We start from the raw sequence: 21,940 nt of genomic DNA, 5'->3' as shown, positions 1-21,940 counted from the left end.
GTAACACCGACCTTTCATAAACTTAATCGATTATATCGAATCTTATGCACCTCACTCTCTGTCTTGATTCCAAAACAAATATTTTCACCCATAATCGTCCCAATAGGACTTCATATGTCTAAAGTTTCACATTAATACTCATTTAGTGCATCCATGCCTCATCCGAATTTATGGAATGTTACAGATTCATAGGTTTTGAGATTTCATATAAGCTCATCAATAGTCAGCTTCTGTAGGTCTTTGGCTTCAGTGATCTCATTAACTTTGCTCTCCCATGAACTGGTAGAACATTGAATATCTTCAAGACCAACTTGTTGGTTGGAATGATTCCACCAAGGGAATGAAGTCCATTGATTATAGAGGTAAAACGAGTATGCATTTGTTGAATGGACTCATCCTCCTACATCTTAAAGAGCTCATACTAAGTAGTAAGCATGTCTCTTTTGGTCTACTTTACCTGAGTAGTTCCCCCGTGAGCCATTTGTAGAGCTTCCTATATTTTCTTGGAAAACTTATATGCCGAGACACGATTATGCTCATCTGATCCAATATCACACACAAGAATCTTATTCGCTTTGAAGTTCTTCTTACTAGCTTTTCGATCAACATCATTGTATTCTATTCTTGTCTTTGGAACAATTCTTGTTTCCTCTCCAACAACCTTCATAGGGACAAAGGGACCATCACAAATCACGTCCCAAAGAATAGAGTCTTCTACCATAATGAAGTCATGCAATCTATTTTTCCACCAGTCGTAATACTTTCCATTGAATCTTGGAGGTCTTGTGGTTGATTGTCCTTCCTCGACGTTTGGTGAAGCTGCCATGATGAAGATACTTTCTAGGTGTTAACCTTTTTGAAAGAATCTGCTATGATACCAATTGATAGAAACTAGGAGTCCACCAAACAATATAGAGAATCAGGTTCTCTATATGTTCCCATAGTAAATAAGCGAAAATTAAAACTAAACATTATAGAAAATCAGGTTCTCTATCTGTTTCATAGTAAATAAGAGAAAAGTAAAAGACACACTATATTTACGTGGTAAAATATACACGATATTTACGTAGAAAGCTCCTTGCTCAAGGGATTAAAAGTCACGGCTATAGGATTTCAACTACACTAAATCAAGCAAACTTCCAATTAAAATCTATTGCAATATAGGAACTAAAACTCTTAATCTCTCACCCCTTACAATAACTATATTGTAATCCCTTTGCAATAACTCTATTACAATGCAACAAACCTTGACTAACGCTAGTCAAGAAACCAAATCGAACAATGGTTAAAAACAGTCCTACAAAAACACTTCTTGAAAGTACCATAAAATTACAAATGAAGAAAATGATAAAGACTCAAAAAAATCTAAAGGATTAAGATCCTTCAATCTCTATATCTGGTCCTTGAGGTTGTAGCAGCTTTGTTCTTGAGAAAGTCTTGAAGGTTGTGGCGGCTAGCACTTGAGAGAATATGATTTTAGGATTTTCAAGTGTTAGGTTAAACCTTTTATCACGTTCTATATATATATATATATATATATATTATTGAAAATTTGAGGAGAGATAGGGTCTTTTAGTTTGGCCTTAGCAAGCTACAATTGTCTGCTAGATTGTTTCCAAACGGTATAGTGCAACAACTTTGATGCTCTCTATAGTTGACTATACGACAGCTAGGAGAACTGATCACATTTGGTCTCTATCTGGTTCCTCGTGAACGATTGACCAACATCAAAACATGAAGTAACATATTATATCAAGGCCAAAGGAAGTGATCACAAATGGTTCTTATCTGGTTCCTCGAGACTGTTTGGCAAATCACCAAATCACAAAATAGCATAACTTATTAATTTCCCCTCTTTTTGATGATGACAAATCCATTATTGATATTCCCCTTGAGAATAAGATTGATGAAGTAACATATCATATCAAGGCCAAAGAAACTGATCCCAACTTGTTCCTTGATACTATTTGGCAAATCATCAAAACACAAAATAACATAACTTATCACTACCAATAGCGCGCAAGATATGGAAGAGGAGATATGCTTGTATATATAGAGAGGAGAATATCTTCATATCAAGATTATTGTATCAGATATAAACTACCACGACTACAATTCTATCCTTTCGATTTCCCTCTTTGCCTATCATGTCAAATTGGAAACAACTACGTTTTTAATGGGAAAGATCAACCCTGCTCTTAAGATGGTCCCAGTCAAATGGCTCAAACCTCTGAATAGAACCCTTAAACTAAACACAGATGGCTGTAGCAATGGAAATCCGGGGCTAGCAGGGGGAGGTGATGTCCGGAGAAACAATAAAGGGGACCTTATAATGGCATTCTCTACTTTTTTTTGTGTTTGTTCAAACAATATGGCTGAGAAAAAAGCTATCTTGATTGGAATTAAATGGTGTCTGGATAAGGGATATAGAGATGTTCTAGGTTATTCAGACTCTTAGATTACTGTCAATGAAATAAAAAATCAATCGGCTTGCCCATAGCAAATAGCTAACATTGTGAACGAAATTAGATAATTTAAACAAGAAGGTAACTTCTACTTCAACCACTATTTCAGAGAATCCAACCGCACAACTAATTATTAGCTAACTGTAGTATGTGCCGAAAATCCTTAACTTTCTTCATGGAGGCTAGCACTTTACTCGGAAAGGTGAGAGATGCCCTGAAGAATGATATGGACCAATTGACCATGTTCATAATTAAAATTAAGAAGAACTCTTTTGATGTATAGTTTTCTAGAAGGTATATACCTAAGAGGCATAACTGTTAGAAATGATGTATTACATCCTACATGTAACATATGGCACCATCATATCCGCGTTTTGATTTTTTGTCCTTTAAAGGATGGTGCCCATTTCATCCTCATTACGATCTCCTTGTGATGCTTCTTCTCTTTTGTATTGACTTTTTTAAATCAACTGATTGAGATCTGACTTAACCTCTCACCATAATAGTGACTTTAACATTAAAAAAAGAAAAGATGAGTATAGATACAATGTTGAAGCTACCTAAAGAGATTAAATTTACTTTTAGGAAAAGATCTTTGAGATGTAGATTTTGAAAATTCAAATGAAGTTTTACAGAGCATAAATATGGTTAAGAATAAAATATTTATACTAGTGTCAAGCAATACCGTGTGATCTGAACTTAGAGAACAAACGTTTACAACATGTAGAATGTAACATTGTCAATATCATAAAATTATAGAAAATAAAGTGAAATAAGAGAAATTTATGGAGAGATAAAACTCCAAAGATTTTTGATGTATTACAATGGTAAGATGATGACGTCCAAATCCACTCCTCAAAGAGTAAGTGTGTACGGTCGCATGCAATATAATTTACTCAACTATGAGTCTAGGTCGAATTCCACATAGAACAATATGTAGGCGATTAGGCAAGTAAGTGAATTATCACTTATTATGCTAAGCCAAAATTTAATAGGGGTTTTAAGAAAATATTATAACTAATGCAAAAATATAACTAACCTAAACAGAAAGTAAAATGATCAATATCTACAAGCATGAGTACAAGGTGAATTACACTCAAGTACTGCTCTAATGTATTATATGATTTTACAACTATGAGCGAGTTTAAAAAAGACATCCTAAATGAATTATCCCTAAAACAATTAAGAGTATTAAGTACACCTGAATATGGTTACAAGTAGTTCAATTATATCCCTTGGTAAAATCTACAAAATGAGGGTTAACACCCAAGTTCTTGTTAATTAATCTTTATCAACCCCGAGTTCCCCTTTTCCAAGAATTACTTCGAATAATGGGCGATTCCTAGGGTTAGTTAATCCCTTTGAAAATATTAGAGAACAAGAATAATTAAAGAAATAATAACTCAATTCATAATTAATAATTCAATATATGAGCATAACAAGAGATTTAATTCAAACTTACACAATGAATATTTCCATAAAAGAGTTTCAAGTATTGGAATAATTACTACACACTTAGATTTTCAATGCAAATCAAGAAATTGAAGAACTGAGTAATAAGGGTAGGAAAAGCTCATCCAAAGTCTTCAAATCATCAACTCCCAAGTGTGGTGTAAGTAACCCTACCTCCAAAGCTTGTAAAATTTGCCGAAGATATCTTCCAAAATGAGGTACTCATATATTTGTAGTTTTGGGATCAAGAAAATGTGAAACCCTAAGTCTGTCTAGAGTTATAGCCCGTTGACCGTACCTGCAGAAGAATGCTTGCAAGTGCAACCCCGCAGATGCGAAATTCTGCTTGTAGATGCGAGTCTTGTGGAATATTACCTACTCTGTAGAAGCGGCCATTTTATCATAGTAGTGACTGCGCAAATGCGGAGTTCTAGCGTAGAAGCGATAACGCAGATGTGGCACATCATTCTCAATGTGATTTCACTCTAATAGCTCTCACTCTGCATATGTGGACACTTTCTTATAGATACGCATCTGCATATGCAATCGTTATTGCGCAGATGTGATTTCACTTGATTTATTTTCACTTATTCAGCTTTTTTTGATCAATTCTTCTTGAATTGATTTTAATTCTCTTCATGACTCATTGTACCTGAAAATATAGCAATGCACACCATAAATAACTTTATATTTAACTAAATGATACAAAAACTAAAGCAAAAGGGGTTAGAACAAGTGGTAAAACTACCACTTATCAATATACATATGCACCATCAAGAGAGAAACATGAGAGGGTGACCCTCAGGGGATGGATCCTTATTCGTGAGTTGCACAAACCACTCACTTGCCATAACCACATAGACAACTCACATGCCATAATCATAAGAACTGTGTGAATAACTCATGTGCCATAATAACTCAACCCGCATGGACCACTCACGTACTGTCAATCCAGTCCATCATTATGAAAGCATATACAAGAATGCATGTGTATGAATAACGGATATCAAATCACATACTCATAAATTGAGGAAAATATCATGTTTAGGTGTATGCATGTGCGAAGTATACAATTACAGCTCGGCTCATGTGGATACACCATTCAATAATAAATATCATGCTCAACATCTACACATGATCTCTTGCATGATTTGCAGAGTTCACGTAGTCATACAAACATATAAAGCATGATAGCAATAAGCACGGTATCTAAATCCAGGCATAGTACAGTAATGGTAGGTTATAATCTTGTGTTTTAGTCGTTTATTGCACTCCAATATGCTACACTTCAATTGAGTTTGAGGTTTAATCGTTAATGTTTTACACTAATTTTGTATTTTATGCCGTGTAAAAGTGATTCCGATCTCTTTAGATGCTATGGAATGCATTCAATATATTATGCAGATTTGAAGTTTGAGTAAAAGCCCAAGGAGTAAGTTGGGATCGTGTTCGGGGATCAACGGACAATAGTGCACTTAAAGAACAAAACGAAGAATCTAGTATGCCACGCAGGTGAGAGCATGCACTGGGCATACATGTGAGGCAGAACAGTGGCTAAAGTGTGCGGCCATATGCGCGAGTAAACTCCCAAGTGCGTGTCCGCGCACGTCCAACTCCGGAAAGTATCATATTTCGCGTAGGAAAATGTTTTTACCCTTGGGCCCGACCCTACTTGATATATATATATATATATATATATATATATATACATGAAAAATGGTATTTTGGGTATTTTTGACACATATGCGACCTAAGGAGGCTAAGGAGAAGTTGGAGACGCAAGAGCAAAATGAATCCATCATTCAATCCCCACCCAAGACAAGGGTTTGGATTGTTTTATGTTTTTCTTTACTTTAAACTTAATTTTGATGAATTACTCCATATCTATGGAGTAGTTATCTTTAGGGTTTGATGTATTTAGTGTATTGATACTTGTTTGTGAATTATAACTCTAGCTTATGTATTAAATCGTGTTGGATATTTTAATTGTTGCATCTATATTCACTAGTTCATGTAATCGTGTGATATTTTCTGTGTTATCTTTTGTGGGTCAAATTCATTAAATCTTCTAAGTAATCGAAAGAGACTAGTTGAATTGTGGATTAACCTAATTAGGAGAATAATCGAAAGAGGTTTTCTTAGAGACCAATCCATTACGAATTCTTGCATATCTTCACCAAGCTTAATTTAGTTCATATTGTGAGGTTAAACTTAATAGAGAGTAGAGTTTCTGCTGAATGTGTGAACAAATAATTGAGTGTATTCGATAGACTCACTTGATATTATAAGTGAATTATCTATTGTTAGATCCGAAACAATTGTCTTGCACCTATCCTATCAACCATATTTTCTCCCATTGATATCTTTTCTTACTCGTTACTTACGTTGAGTGTCATTAGTCAATAAATTAGTCTATTAGTTAACTTTTGTATTTATCACATAATTTTCAATTGTTGACCATCTTGGAAAGCAATCAAGCTATAGACTACGAAAATACTATTTCAACTCCAATCCTTGTGGATACGATATTATAATTTACTATATTTGACTAGCGAGCATATTTTAGTGTGTGTTTTGAGCTAATCAAATGTGGCGCCGTTGCCGGGGATTGGCAATCAATAGTGTTTGAAATAGTTTGTTGTGCTAATTTAGGAATTTTTCTCTTTATTTTTATTTTAATTTTTTTCTCTTTTTACGTTTGGTGCTCTCTGACTGTGCGCAGGCTACAGGTTATTGCCCAACCTTCTCTATCAAAGGTAGGTATATCTGGATATCAGTCTGGTGCGCATACTTGATCCCAGTTACGAGAATACACGGTGAGCTGCTCTTCTAAGCTGTTTTGCAGCAACTAGAGTCTTTCTTTTCTTTGTTGTTTTGTCTATTTCATTTCAGATAGTAGAGTAGTAATCTTCTGTATATTCTACTAGTAGCTCATACACTTGTGACACCAGGTCTTGGCACACACCAGTAGTGTTGCAGTTTTGGTTTATCTCTATAGTATGATTGCACTCAGCTGCTCTCGTTTTAATTATTTTAAACTTGTTATTTATTAAATCTTTTAACCTAAAGAAAGTTATTTACTTGGAAAACTTATTAAATAGGAAAATCACTAGATTGTTCACTGTTGGCTTTCCTAGCAAGGGTGTTGGGTGCCATTACGACCTATAATAGAATTGGATCATGATACCATTGGTATTGGAGGTCCAGGCCTTGGCCAACCAGTTTGTTAGATTGGATATTTCTGAGCTAAGACGAGTTTTTACTTGTGTGGTCTCCCAGTCTTCTCTTTATGATCGTAGCAGGGAGCGTCAATATGAAGACCCCCATCTGATCGTCCTTAAGGACATGGTTCAGCATGCTGATGCTAAGGAGATCACTATTGTGGACGATGGTTCATTGAGGATGCAGAGCAGACTATGTATGCCCAATGTAGATGGATTGCATTAGTTGATTCTTTAAGAGGCTCACGGTTTGTGGTACTCCATTCTCTAGGACACCAAGTCTGCGCATAGTCAACCATACGAACCAGAAATCGAGAAACAATTGCGATATTTGAGGAATGAAAGAAATCTCCCTGAGAATATAGTGAAGGTTGGGCAATCCTAACCAAAGAAAATATGGCTGGAGATGATAATAATGTGAGTTTGGCTCTGAGGGAGGAAACCCAACTCAGAGAGAAAGCTACAAGGGATGCTGAGGAAGCAGCCCTTAGAGATGCACAAATTGCTTATGAGGATGAGAGGGCTCGAATAATGGCTCACAATCAGTCTTTGGATGTAGAACAGTTCGAAAACATAGCTCCTGGTGCTGGGAGACCACTTGGCGATTATGCTAGACAGGTCTACAACCAAGGTTATCATGTGCGAGACCATCTCCAGTTGCAGCCAATAATTTCGAATTAAAGCAAGGGTTGCTTCAAACCCTTCAAAATCGTTGTGTCTTTAGAAGAAAGCAGAACGAAGATCCAACAATCATCTAATAGACTTCGAGGAGATAATGAACAACTTTCAATATAATGATATGTCACAAGATGCAGTTTACTTGAGGGTATTCCCCTTTACACTCAAAGATGATGCAAAGCACTAGCTTCAAAACTTGTCCAAGGATCAATTAGAACATGGGAGGAGATGACCAGAAGATTTCTTGCTAAATATTTCTCATAAGCTAAGATGGGCAAGTTTAGAAGAGAAATCCATAACTTCTGCCAGAACGAGACTGAAACTCTATTTGAAGCATGGGAAAGGTTTAAGGAGATAGTGTGAAAATGTCAACATAGAAAATTGAACTCTAGATGCTACTGTAGGAGTTTTGGAATGGTTTGACACCGTCCTCACGCAGAACATTGAGCAATGCAGCTGGAGGTCCATTGATGAAAAAGACTCCATAGGAGATAGTCACTCTTCTAAATGAGTTATTTGAAGATGCAAATCAGTAGCCCTCTGAGATTGCTGAAAGAAGAAGATCAACTGGTGTTCACCAGGTTGATACTAATACATCTGTGTAGGTACATCTTGATTCCATGGCCAAAGAAATAAGTAAGCTTCCCTTAGCCTCTATACATGATGAGCCCCAAGCAGCATGTGACATATGTGGAAGAGGATACCTTACTAATGAGTGTCAAGTTTCAATAGAGGAAGTAAATGCAGTTGGGAATTATATTTCAATGCATAGGGTCAAAAGCACACCGATTTTTTATGGAGTTCACCTGAGGGTATTGCTAATGCATAGAAACAAAATAACACCAGATTTCAGGGACATGGAGTTCCTCATTTCTTTTAATCCGCCAAGGCCGCAGTTTCAACCTTAACAATCCACTTAGCCCGGGTTAGAAGACCTGATAAGGCTCTCTATTGTCAAGACGAATGAGAGGCTAGATGCTCATGGTGCACCATAAAAGAACTTGTCACAGGTTTGCAAAGTGTGGAGAAGCAAGTTGGACAAATTGCAACTATATTGTTTGATAGAATTCCAGGTACTCTCCCTGCTGACACTGAGAGAAATCCCAAAAAGACAGTAAATGTTGTGGCCTTGAGAAGGCAAGTGTTGAAAGAGTCCACTCCAATCCCAAAAGAGGTTGTACCTAAAAAGGAAAGTGGGAAGGAGCTAAAAATTAAAGATGATAAGAAGAAGAAGAAGAAAGGCAAGAAGTGAGTAGAGAAAAAAAACAAGGAAGAAACTTCAAGACGGGATGAACATATGTGAGTGAGCACATGCCTGCTCTACTTTTCCTCAAAAGCTCTATACAGAAAAGCTCGACAAGCAATTTGGGAGATTTCTAGATATGCCGAGACAGGTTAATGTAAACCTGCCATTCAATAAAGTTCTCTCACAGATGCTAGCTTATGCAAAGTTCTTGAAGGAGATCCTTACAAAGAAGAGAATGATAGAAGAGACATCGGTAGTGAAGCTCACACAGCATTGCAGTGCAATCTTGCAAAATAAACTCCCACAAAAGTGTGGCGATCCAGAGAGTTTTACTATACCTTTCTCTTTAGGCACTCTTAACTTTGATAAATGTTTTTGTGATTATGGTACCTCAATTAATCCAATTCCTTTTTCTATTTACAGGAAGCTGGAGAATGAGATTGGAGAGTTAAGGTCTGCACCAATATCTTTGCAGCTGGCAGACCAAACGACTATAATACCCAAGGGGATAGTTGAAGATGTCTTAGTGCGAGTAGAGAAATTTGTATTTCTTGTAGATTTCATAGTGGTGAATATGGAAGAGATCAAGGAGGCCCCCTTATCTTAGGATGACCATTCTTAGCAACGGGCAGAGCTATATTAAATATACATGATAGAAAACTCATGCTTAGAGTAGGTGATGATACCGTAGCCTTTGAGAAGAATATAGAAACTGGGGTGAAGAGGAAGAAGCCAACTACAAGTGTTGGGTGGACAGTGAAGACTTCAAAAGAGAAGTCTCCACTAATTGAGAAAGATAAGTGTGGAGTGTAACCCAAGATGGCTGAGAAGAAGCTATATGCGTGGATGTGTGCATCAAGAGAAGTCTCCACCGATTGAGAATCATAAGTGTGGAGTGTAACCAAGATGGCTGAGAAGAAGCTATAGGCGTGGATGTGTGCATTAGTTCGAGCGAGAAGAATGGAGCCCGACTTTCATTCAGACATCGACTAGTGATTCAGGGAAGTTCCCTCTACCTTATGCTTTTTAATTTGTGTGTCATGGTCACATGCCACAATTTAAAATGTTTGGTGGGGGATAATTGTATGTTATATGTATATGTGTTAGTTTTTGTATTTTTAGTATTTAGAAAAAAATCGAAAAACCACAAAATTTTTATTTTTTGTCTTTTCCTGATGATGGATATCATTCAACGGGTTTCTTGAGGGATTAAAGTTGAAAGAAAAATACAAAAAGATTTTATTTTGTAGGTAGTGTAATAATTCCCCCTTATTTTTTCTCTGTGTCGCGATTTTTTTTCAAGGATTTTGTTTGAACCGAGTGTAGTTAGTTTTTATTTTTGTTAGGAGTAGGAACCCTTGTGCTAGGATTTGAATTAAATGCAATACCTCTTGACTTTATTATGCCTTGAGAATAGTGAGTGCTTTAGCTGTGACGCTTAGGCTCAATTTTTGACTCTTGTATAAGTGCCTTATGTTGCATGATTGTAACGTTGCTTAACTGCTTTGACTAGAGTGCCTTGATGAGTCCAATATTAAGTGGGTTATGTGCCATGTCTGTTTAAGGTTTGTGTTATTCCGCACAATGCATTTAATGTCTATAACTTGCCCCGTATATTTGCAAAGCGAAATAGTAGTTCTATTCAGTCTTGGAAGTGATATAGGCATTTCTTTAATGAGCCAATGATATTCTTTTTACCAGCCTAATTGTTATGTATCTTAGTTAACACCCCTTGAGCCTTTAATTTTGTTTCTTTTGCAACCACATTACAAGCCTTACCATTTATTTGAATTGACCATCTATTTGAGCCTTTTCACCTCACGTGAGCACTTGAAATTGTTAGGAATGTGTAAAAGTTGAAGTTCGGGGTAGTTGGGTTGGGTTTTGAGTGGAACTAATGAAATAAGGAAGAAGGTATATTGTTTTGAAAAACTAAGAGCCACTTGAACTGGAAAAAAAAAGAAAAAATAGTATTATTGTTGTGAAAAGTATTCTTTGATAAATGGTAACTCTTGATGTACTTATGCTTAAATAATTTGGGAGTTGATGTATACTGATGTGAACGTGGTGTTATGGCTTGACATAAGTGTGGGGTTTTGACCGTTAAAGTATATGTATTAACGTGCTTAGGGAAGTGTAGTAATTATTATATCTAAATGTATCCTACCCGTCCCGCAGCCTACATTACAACTAGTTAAAATTCCTACTTGATCCTTGATTGAATAAGATCAATTAGTAGAGTAGTACACTAAGGGCAAGCCTATGGTTTATCTTTTGTGGCATATGAATGTTGTTCCGAGAGTGAGTGAATTCATTCTATCTTCAGTTCCTGCTTAATCTTAATTCTTATTGTGTGTGGAACTACTCTATAGTGTTGTGTGAGGGCACGTCATTCATGAATGAAAGGTAATGTCGTTTACCTCTGTGTTAGAGTCAGTCAATAATTTGTGAATAATGTGTGGTACTTGTGAGTGAAAATCTTGAGGCGAAGATGTTACACTATTGAGCTTAATCTATTTTAAATATTCTTGGTGTGATGAGTTAAGAGAGTTGTTTAATAAGGTTATGTCTTTATGAATCATCATTTGATTGCTCGCGGATGAGCAATGGTTTAAGTGTGGCGTGTTGATGGTAGGCTATAATCTTGTGTTTAAGTTTCTTATTGCACTCTAATTTGCTGCGCTTCAACTGAGTTTGAGCTTTGATCATTAATGTTTCGCACTAATTATGTGTTTTATGTCGTATAGGAGTGATTCTAATCTATTTAGATGTTATGGAATAAATTCAATCTATTCTGGAGCTTTGAAGTCTGAGTAAAAGCCCAAGGAGTAAGTTAGGATTGTATTCGGGGATCAACGGACAATAGTGCACTTAAAGAACGAAATGAAGAATCGAGTAGGATGCCACCCAGGTGCGCAAGTGTGCACTGGGCATGCATGTGAGGCAAAACAGTGGCTAGAGTGCGCGGCCATATGCGCGAGCACAATCCTAATTGCGCGGCCATGCACGTCCAACTCTTAAAAGTGTCCTATTTCGCGTAGGAAAAGGTGGTTTTGCTTGGGCCGACCCTAATTGATATATATACATGGAAAAATGATATTTTAGGGTTTCGATTGTTTTATATTTTTCTTTACTTTAAACATAAGTTTGATTAATTACTCCATATATATGGAGTAGTTATCTTTCAGGTTTGATAGATTTGGTGTATTGATACTGGTTTGTGGATTATAACTCTAGATTATGTATTAAATCGTGTTGGATGTTTTAATTATTGCATCAATATTAACTAGTTCATGTAATCGTGTGACACTTTTGTGTTATCTTTTTTGGGGTAAATTTATTAATTCTTGAGAGTAATCAAAAGAATTCTTATGAATTCCTAGAGACCAATCCATTACGAATTCTTGCATATCTTCACCAATCTTAATTTAGTTCATATTGTGAAGTTAAACTTAATTGAGAGAAGAGTTTCTGCTGAATGTGTGAACAAATAATTGAGTGAATTCAAGAAACTCACTTAAGATTATAAGTGATTTATCTAGAGTTAGATCTCAAACATTTGTCTTGCACCTATCCAATTGATATCTTTTCTTCCTCTACTTATGTTGAGTGTCATTAGTCAATAAGTTAGTCTCTTAGTTTATTTTTGGTTTGATCAAGTTGTAAACTACGAAAATACTGTTTAACTTCAATCCCTATGGATACGATATTATAATTTACTATATTCGACTAGCGTGCATATTTTAGTGTATGTTTTAAGCTCATCTGCCTAAAGACTACTCCGGTCATGAATAATGCATAGCACAAGTAGATACACTCTTCACCTTGCATATATGTCACTTCTCACACATTTCAATTAGGTAGACAAAGTCATATCCTAAGGGTTATTAACTCAATAAGAATAGGCAAGATACCTACCTAATCCAGTCTGGCCTTTAACCTCAAATTGCGTAGAAATATCGCTCTATGTTTTTACCGTGAAAATGGTAACAACAATTAAATTTGCAAATGGGATTCTAAAAATAAGTGATCTATTCCCAAGCTAGTTGTTAGAGCAGTTGATGCTAAGAACGTGAAGCTTAACGATGAAATGTAAGCTAAAACAAGACAGTGATCAAACCGAAGGGGCCTGTTGCCCGGATGCAAAGTCGGTCGATAAGGACCTCACGGTCGAGACTCGAATCGAGATCGAGCTATTGGGGGCAACCGGGAATAGGATAACAATTAAGAATACGATCAATCAAGGCTCTTTACAGCTAAAGTTGCGCAATATAGCATGAAATAAGTAAGAAGATAATAGATGTTAAAGCGGCCTCGAGCCAGTGAGAATGAACAAAATAGGAGAGAGAGAGAGAGAGAGAGATATTATTGCTTTTGTTGAGAAATGGAGCAACATCAGCCCTTTACAAAGTGGTATGGGTTCCCCTTATATAGGCGAAGGAACACTGTATGGTACAAATATGTGGAGATTAAACACAAAGTACGGAGATGGGATAGTTTGACGTGATGCCTAAGCATAGGCTCTGGATAGGCCGGGCTTATCAAACGTAGCCATGTGCCTCGGGGGCTTCCCCTTCTATCCTGGCATTGGTCGTTGTTTCCTCCGAGTCGGGCTTCGACGAGCCCTGAGGTCGGGAACTTGGTCGCAGCCTCCCACCGTTGGGGTCCCGAGGCATGCTTTCGAAATGTCCCGATAGCGAGAAATCAAGTCTTCTTATTTCGTCGCATATAGATAGTCTCCGCATTTCCCATAATGAAAAGATGGGAAATGATTCTAATACTTGACTCATCGACCTTCTTTCGGTGATGACATACCGATGATGCAACTCCTGGCCTGAGCTTTGCGGTGATTGGACATCCACGGGCTCGTGCTTTTCAACTTCATTCATTGTGCTCTTGATTCTCGTTTTTCAAGGTGAGGTACCGCCGTCAGTTCGACTTTCCATGGATGCATTAACTGCGCTTGTCGGTCAGTCTTCCAAAGCCTAGATGACCATGTCGTTATCTCCTATAAATGGGGTGCCTTGGCTTTGCTTTTCCCATCCCAGTGCTTCTGTTGGCTCTCTTGCCTTTTCCTTTCCATCATCTTCTTTCACCCTTGAACATCATGCTAGGGGCTCATGACCTTAAGGCGGTTTGGAGGAGTTCCCTTAAACTGTGTTGTGGCCTTCTACCGGGGCTTTCCTTCGTCGATCATAAGAGTGTTGTTCCGCTATTGCTATGGTTGTCGGTACGCTGGCCCTTGCTGCTACTGCTGGCCTGTTGCGATGGGGGAGGGGAGTCGGTTTCTCCCTTATGTAGATAGCCATTCGGATTATGCACTACTGCTCAAAATGGGGCTTGGGTTATACACTGCTGCTCACCTTAATACCGCGGCTTGACATGGTGCTCTACTCCGAGTTGGGGGCTTGCATGGCAAGACATTCCATGAAGTGGATTCAAAGTAGTCGTGTAAGCGGGACCGAGGATTGTTTGGTCCGCTGTCTCTCCGAGTCTTCCTTGGCCAAAGAGGGTCCTTGAGCTTCGGAGAGCTATGGCATTTTTTCATCCCTCCTTGCTACTCGCCTTGTCCTTTGGGGATATCAGTGTGGAAAATTGGGATGAAACTCTCGAGGGGGTGTGTCCAGAGGCACGTGTTGTGAACTTTCGAATGTGGAACGGTCTTCGGGATTTCACCTTCATGTGCATCCCTTTGTCTCTTCCTTTAGGCATAGACTCCTGTAGGCTTTTGCAATTTATATGTAACGACCCCTCGAGGGCTGCTTGTACAAGGACTTTTATGAATAAGAATATACCCCGTTGATTTCTTCTTTCCTTACTTCTGTATGCTTTTGTACCCTCTGAGGCCTTTTGGATGCTTTCTTTTATTTGTTGGTCGCTGATATCGGGCTTGGGCACGTCCGTCCATCCCAGTCTTCTGCTAATTGGCAAGGCTCTCTTCCGAACCCATCGTCGTACTTTGGACCAATCTTGGATCGATCTAATAGGTCTAGGCTATCGAGGCCCTCCGAGTTGTATGGAGATCATGCGTCGAATTTTGGGGCCTTTGGGAATTCTACCGTGGATGAAGGTCTTCTTTGGGTATCCGGGGGGCCCTATGGATCTTGATGTAGATAGCCCCTTTAGAATGTATAGGATAGACTTCTGCTGAGGAGTTTGCCTATATTCGGGCGCTTTCTGTGTTATTCCTCTTTTCAGAAAGAGGGGATCACGAGACTAGGTATTTGCCTTGCATCAAGTGTTGGCATTTAAAGCTTCCCGAGGTCCGACTTCTTTGGTCCAGGGGTTCTTGGCGTACAGTGCTATCTTGAGCTCGGAGATAATATGAATGGCCCCTCGAGTCTTGACTTCTCATCGAAGGATGCTTTCTAGATTGGGTATTGACCTGTCGATCTGTATCGAGGATGTTGGCTTCCCAGGGCTTGCCTCGGGCAAACGAGTCGTCATTGCTTCTCTCATATATGTGGGACGGCTTCGGCTTTTTCACAAGACTTCACTATTTTTAGACAGCCGCCTCTCTGCTTTGGCACGGGGTACTTTATCGCTTTAGGCACAAAAAGTGTTGGTACGTGCCCTTGCTTTGACCTGTTAGTTTCACTATAGTCATGGAAACTATTTCGGGGCCGATCCGGCAGGGGACAGGGGTGCTGCTCCTAGTGCTCAGGAACTGAGGGAGTTCGCTCTGGAGATGGCATCCTTGATAAGAGAGGAACACCTAGAGATGGCGAGGAGATACTGCGAGTGGAGCGAGGGGATAACACAGTAGGTGCTTTCCCTAGATGATTGCATTGCGGACTCCACCGATGGATTCTTGAGTGTATACCTATACCCTTTCGCATTTGGCCGCCCCTGATAGGGTTGTGCTTGATTTTTGCTTGAAGTATCGGGTTACCCTAGCAATGATTCACCCAGCGTTTTGGCAAACGGCGTTGATGATGAGGTTCTTCGTGGAGAAGACCGGGCTTGAATTCACGCTTGATCACCTTGTCAGGCTATATCGGCCCTTCAATCATCAAGGCCTGCTAACTCTAAGGTGTCATTCATCCACACCCTTTTTTATTGATAACAAGGCAAGCGGGGATCGATAGTGGGCCAGTTTGTTTATCCAGGTCCGGACGACCGACATTATCCCTTTGGAGTTTTTGCCATTTCCCGAACGGTAGAATTATTCACGTGAGTGAGGTGTTTGGCGCTTTTTTAGGTTTCTCCTATAGCGAGAATCAACTGTGTAATAATGTTGTCTCCCTTGTTGCAGCAACTTCGTGGACGCCGGGTGAAGTACATGATCTGCCTAGTTGGGTCCGGGAGCTGGTGACCCATTCGTCCTGCAACGAGTGCAGGTGGTGCGCTGTACTTCATACCGGATGGGGAGCATAGTACCAAGGTATGTGCGTATGCTGCCTTTGTCTTGCCTTCGCATATCCAAGGTAATATTTTCCCCTTCCATTTGTGCTGGATTCGCCGTTTGTAGATATCGGGCGATTCCTTAGGATGGGGCACCCACGGTGTGATGGAGCCTTTAGTGGTGCTGGTCGGGCTCACATTTCCGAGGAAGGGGCGTTTCCTGGGTCCACTGCTCCCAGAGTACCTAATTCCCGGCCGGCGGTTCCTTTGAGCAAATACGTCATGCCTGAGGTCGGTTCTTCTGGGGCCATAGGAGCAAGATCAACAGGAGTGTGTTCCGGCTTCGAGGAAGTCCATTGACTTCACTTTGTGGTGAGTTCATGTACAGTTTCCCTATGCCCCGTGCCCTCCAATCTCTATTGAACCTTCCTTGTGCAGGCCTGTGATAAGCTTAGTTCTAAGCTGCTCCATCAAGGGGCCAAGCTTTAGAAAATTCTGGATGAGGGCGAATTCCTTAGGCTCCTTAGTGAGGAGAAGGAAGTTGAGCTGTAGCATTGGCGATATGAGGCGCACCGGAGCTCAAACTATTAGAGCTATTGTATGGAGCAGGTAACTTTCTGTAGTACATGCTTGGAGTACCTCAAAGGCGACGTCAACCGTGTCAGAGTTGCTTGCGGGGAGCTAAAAGCTCAAGTGCAGGCTCGAACTTTGGAGGAGATGAGTTCTTCAGCTAAGGTTCCTGCCTTTGCGGTCCAAGTCTATTTGACTCATGACAACGCCAAAGTTCAAGTGGATATGATTGGGAAACTCAAATTTGATCTCTCGAAGGTCAGAGTCGAGATAATTGATGCCCAGGTAAAAACGGCACTAAGCCGAACCAAGGCTAATCGTGAGATGGCGATTCATATGAATGTTGCTACTGATGCCCAAGTCGAGTTGAAGCGAGCCCTCGATCGGGGGAAGAGGATCGAGGAATATGCTCATTGTAGTTCCCGAAGAGAGGTACTCGAGGAGGTCGGTGCAAGGGCCTTCGTCCTCTCACAGGCATTGGCTCGAGCAAGGGCGGACAAGCGTGACGCTTGGTCATTTCTTCTTGACGTTGCGGAGGGTAAACTCGACAAGATGTAGCCCTTTAGCGCAGAGTGTAGACTTTGCCATTTTGTCGCTCCAGACTTTGCCATTTTGTCGCTTTGTCTCTGCTATACGTAGGGCATGCCTGTAGATGGAGAATCCGCTTTTTTTGCGCATGTAATATATAAGAAGAAACTTGAAGCTTTATTTCTCCTGTACCTTTTTCTGTTGTTGCTTTCGATCAGGCCAACTGGTTTTAGTGTTTAGCGAGGTCCTCATAGTCCCGGAATGGATCGGCTAGACCCGGGGGCTCTTAAGTGTGATCCTTGGCCTGAGCGGGTGTTGGGTCGTCCGTGCTTGCCCCGGCTATTTATGCTTAGTCTCTGAGTTGGGCTCCGGCTGGAGCCTTCTTGTCCTCGAATTTTTTGTGCCCGTGCGGGCAGGTAGCAATCGTTTTTATCTCTTGCCATTCCAATTGTTTTGGGTCCAGTCTTCGAGTCGCATTGTGACTCGAGCTTCAATTGACCCTCAAGCTCTTTCCTGCCTGCATGGGCAGATGATTATGGCCCTTTGTGCTCTGGGTTGAAGTTACCTTACGGGCACGTGGCCGGGAGGTTTACTCGGCCGGTGATCGTGGAACTTATGCCATGCCCTTAGGTGTGTTGCAGTTTTCGGGCCCAGTCTCCGAGTCACGTTGCCATTCGAGCTGTAATCGACCCTTAAATTTTCTTGATTTGTGGTTCTTATGTCATGCCCTTAGGCGTATTGCAATTTTTGGGTCCAGTCTCCGAGTCGCGTTGAGATTTGAGCTGTAATTGACCCTTAAATTTCCTCGATTTTCTGGCCAGCGATAGTGGCACTTATGCCATTTGGTCGTTGAGACCTTTTAGCTTGTGGCCCGGAGGCTTGCATGGTTAACTATTTTGGATCCGGTCTCCGAATTGGGTTATGATTCAAGATCATTTTAATCCTCAAGTTGTCAAAATTTTTTAGTTGGCAACAATGGCTCTTACGCTATTTGGTCGGAGAGATTTTTCAATATGAGGCCCGTAGGCTTGCTTAGCTGGCGACAATGGCTTTTACGTTGTTTTTGCATGTGGGATTTTTATAGGCTTTGTTTTCGCTTGTTAAGGTGTTTTTAGTGTATTTTTGCCTGACCCGTCGTCGGTTCCAGAGGAACCTCGATTTCAAGTCATTGTCGGAGAAGTTTCGAGCACCTCATAAGGTTCATAGCTCGTAGGTCGAGTAGATCGACGCTCTTGCAGTTTGGAGCCGACGTGCTCAAAGCTCGTTTTTGCCTGTTGAGGGAAGCCTGTTTTAATCCGTACTTTCCGAAGTATATTCGAAGTAGTGGCCTACGATTTTTAGCGACAGTCGGGCATCCCCGAGTCACTTTATTTTGGTTGTATCAGCCGTTTTGACGTAGTCATGTGCATTTGGCCATAGCCATTTTTGATCCCAAGCGATTGTTTAGTCGTCTACACCGAGGGTATGCCCTTTAGGGATTCTTACAAATGCGATGTATAGCCTAAATTTTGGGGTTTTCATGCTTGTTAGGGTCTTACAATTTGTCATGCCTATTGAGGTCTTACAGTTTGTCATGCCTATTGAGGTCTTATAGTTTGTATGATGTAGAATAGATCTAGTTATGCCGAGTCTGCCCGCTAGAGGTCTTACAGTTTTGGATTTTTCAGTGCTCGGTGATTGGCGACAGTCTCCGAGTCATCGAATTTGTTTAAGCTTGAAGACCGCTTCTCATGAACTCAGAGTTGCATTGTGAGGGCTTTATGAGCCCGGGGTTCCGACCCTAGGGTCGTGTCGGTGTTGAATCGTTTAAGTCTTCGAGTATCTCGAGACGTATTCAGCGGAGAGGCTTTTGCTGCGAATATGCCGAAATAGCCTTTTTCGAAGTATGAAATGCCGAAAAGATATTCTTTATTGCTTGGCGTAAATATAGGTTGTAAATACATGTCGTCGCATTGCTGTGAGCTCAGCCCGCGTGGGTGCGGCTCCTCTGATCATCTGATCCATTTACATGATTCTATTTTGAAACTTAGCCTGCCATTTATTGGCCCTTCCGAGGGGATGGTGTCCTTAAAAGAAGGCCATCGCACGTCGTCTGACTATAGAAGAAAGTCCCGCAATTTCATTGGATCCTCTTCTGAATGGTGTGTTGCTCTGCTAATAATCTTGCTGGCGGGACTCCTTGCAGGATGTGTAGACAACGTTTCGAGATTTGATATGTTTCTGCCGTTTTGAGACGCGAGGCCTTAATACAGCCTTCTGTTGTGTTCAACCGGCTTGGCTGAAGATGTGGTTCTGCTCACACTCTGATCCCTTCAAGGGCGGAGGCATTGATGCCGGAGATGGGTCATATGGTGAGGGATTTCCTCTCGTCGCGTGTAGCTCCTTGTCGAATACTTTAGTCCCACCTCTGTCGTGGAGTTTCATTCCTTTGGCGGAGTGTAGTCGAAGTCGCCTCCGGGCAGTGGGCCTGTTGTCATTTGAATGAAACGTCCGTGTTTCGCAGGCTCGATGATCCAGCCCTAGCTCAGGTGGAATGTATAGAGGGAGCGACCTTCCTGATTGTTGTGGCGATCGGCATCTGGAATCCATCAAAGATTTGAGGGGTGGGAGTGATTTGGTTCATTAGTCCAAACCGCCCCATTAGCTTTGGCCAGACATCGTCGGTATAATTGATCGAACCATATACACTCATGAACATATGTTTTATTTGAAATAGGTCAAATGAGGGAGGGGGTTTCCAATCATGTTAACACGAGGTCGAGTCAAAGTCTCGCGTCCCTTTCCTTGGATGCAAGGGTGCCCATTGGGTATATTCCCCTGAACCCGTTTTTCCTCGGTGATGAGCCCTTTCACTCTGCATTTTATAGATCTTTGAAGGGTGTTGCCGCCCCTTTACTATCATGGCAATACGCTGTGGCTTGTCAGCTTCATTTTGCTCGATCTCCTTCCTCCCTTGGAGCTGAATCCGAGCCTGACCGCTCGATGATACTTGGTGGCGATCTCTATTGAACAGCGCACTTGTCGTTCTTTTGAGCCGATGACCGCCCGCGCCCTGCAGTTCCTACGCCGGGCCATTGTTCTCTAAAAGGGGTCTTGGTCAAATAGGTCTGAGCCACCTGGCATTCCCGGTTTCGCTTATGGTGATCACGATGTTCGGTATATCAACTCTAAAATCGTACTCAGTTGGGCGGGGTTTCTCTGGCAATTGTTCCTTGTTGAATACGGTTCCATTGGAGGTTCTTCGAGGATTTTATCCTTAGGCTATTTCCCTATTGTTGTGAGGTAGGTTGCATCTCTAGTCATTCCTTCCATTCGCATCGCATGGATGATACCTCCCTCCATTTGGCATAAGTTTCTTTGGTGGGAGTTTGCTTGTATATACCGAACCCGATGAGGTTCCCAGACAGTTATCCATGGCCCCAATTCGTGGTTGGTGCCGGGTGTGGGCATCCAACCAGACTTCGGCTGGGTATCTGATCACGCTTTGCTTGAAATGTCCTGGCGTCACCGGGCATGCTTCGTTCAGGCCTCTGGTGAAGGCATGTGTTGCCCGATCGTCTGAAACCGGGAGCGATCTCATTCGTCCTATCAGGTAATAGTGTGCGGCTTTCCGCGGTATTTCATTTCTTCTTCGTTTGGCCTCAGGTGTATCGGTCCCTCTCGGTACTACTTTGATGGCATCGGCGCGTGCTTCCAGGGAGGACCACACTGGTATGATAAGCAAGTCTGTGAGGTCGGGTGCCAGGTGGTGGCGCTGCGTCATGGTTTCTTTCGAGAGAGTTTCTTCGAACTTCCTCAACGAGACGGTCTCGAACTCATCATCTTGGAGGTTGCTGCCTTTGAATGAGCTCGCGTAAGTGGTGGTACGCCCGTATGGATCTGAGGTCATGTCGCACCTAGGGGTTTTGGCATTTCGGAATTTTATGAAGCGAGTTCCGGGACCGTTTCTTTGGGAGACGGTTGTTGTAAGAGCTTCCACGAACTTGATTCGATCCTTTTGAAGAGATTCCCAAACATCCTTACTGCGGCGGGGTCAGTTACCGATCCGTTGTTACTTGATCTCTCGGGTACCAGCTCGGCGTAAGGAGGTGTCTCTGACGCTACTGTGTTGGGAGTCTCCGGGCGACTTTGCAGCTGAGAGATAGCCAACTGCAGTGCTGTAATATTTCAAAAATAACATGAAGATTAATTTCCTGTTCTACCCAGGCCGGGGTTTTTTGAGCTTCCTATCGGTCAATGCGCTTAATGCTGTCATCGGTGCGCGAGGCTTCGTCGACCTGTTGCGCGACTTGCAAGCCCGCGTTCGCTTGAATCGATCCAAATGCGTTATCGGGGTCCTGAGGTGTCGCGCCAACCTTTGGAGCAGCCATACTATTTTGCCCGTGGTTTTTGGGGTAGTCGTTCTCGGTTTCGCTTACCGAGCCGGACATTAACCG

The 21,940-nt window shown here is 41.2% G+C and overlaps 2 protein-coding genes and 1 non-coding gene across 3 annotated transcripts; 1 reads left to right on the top strand and 2 right to left on the bottom strand.

Annotated features, from left to right (window-relative positions):
* Positions 1 to 223: 223 nt before the first annotated feature.
* LOC104241818 (uncharacterized) lies at positions 224 to 826 on the bottom strand. Its single transcript, XM_009796769.2, has 2 exons — positions 521 to 826; positions 224 to 400 (listed from the first exon to the last, which is right to left on the bottom strand). The coding sequence occupies exons 1-2, from the start codon at positions 824 to 826 to the stop codon at positions 224 to 226; spliced, it is 483 nt and encodes a 160-aa protein (XP_009795071.2).
* Positions 827 to 8,092: 7,266 nt separating this feature from the next.
* LOC138886581 (small nucleolar RNA R71) lies at positions 8,093 to 8,199 on the bottom strand. Its single transcript, XR_011405631.1, has one exon. It is a non-coding gene; the product is annotated as a small nucleolar RNA R71 (small nucleolar RNA).
* Positions 8,200 to 9,198: 999 nt separating this feature from the next.
* On the top strand, positions 9,199 to 9,669 carry LOC138886102 (uncharacterized). The gene has a single exon (XM_070167134.1). It carries the CDS (start codon positions 9,199 to 9,201, stop codon positions 9,667 to 9,669), a length of 471 nt encoding a protein of 156 aa, XP_070023235.1.
* The last annotated feature ends 12,271 nt before the right edge of the window (positions 9,670 to 21,940 follow it).

The sequence above is a fragment of the Nicotiana sylvestris genome, chromosome 2 (genome assembly GCF_000393655.2).
Source record: "Nicotiana sylvestris chromosome 2, ASM39365v2, whole genome shotgun sequence".
In the NCBI taxonomy this organism is placed as follows: Eukaryota; Viridiplantae; Streptophyta; class Magnoliopsida; order Solanales; family Solanaceae; genus Nicotiana; species Nicotiana sylvestris.
The sequence above is the reverse complement of the archived record's forward strand: the minus strand, read 5'-3'. Positions and strand labels throughout refer to the sequence as shown.

What these genes read in the sequence shown, in the direction of transcription:
- LOC104241818 (XM_009796769.2), bottom strand. Translation starts at nt 826, where the DNA reads ATGGCAGCTTCACCAAACGTCGAGGAAGGACAATCAACCACAAGACCT. An exon ending in ATGAGCATAATCGTGTCTCG is followed by an intron (nt 401 to 520) that starts GCATATAAGTTT and finishes TTTAAGATGTAG; the next exon opens with GAGGATGAGTCCATTCAACA.
- LOC138886102 (XM_070167134.1), top strand. Translation starts at nt 9,199, where the DNA reads ATGCCGAGACAGGTTAATGTAAACCTGCCATTCAATAAAGTTCTCTCA.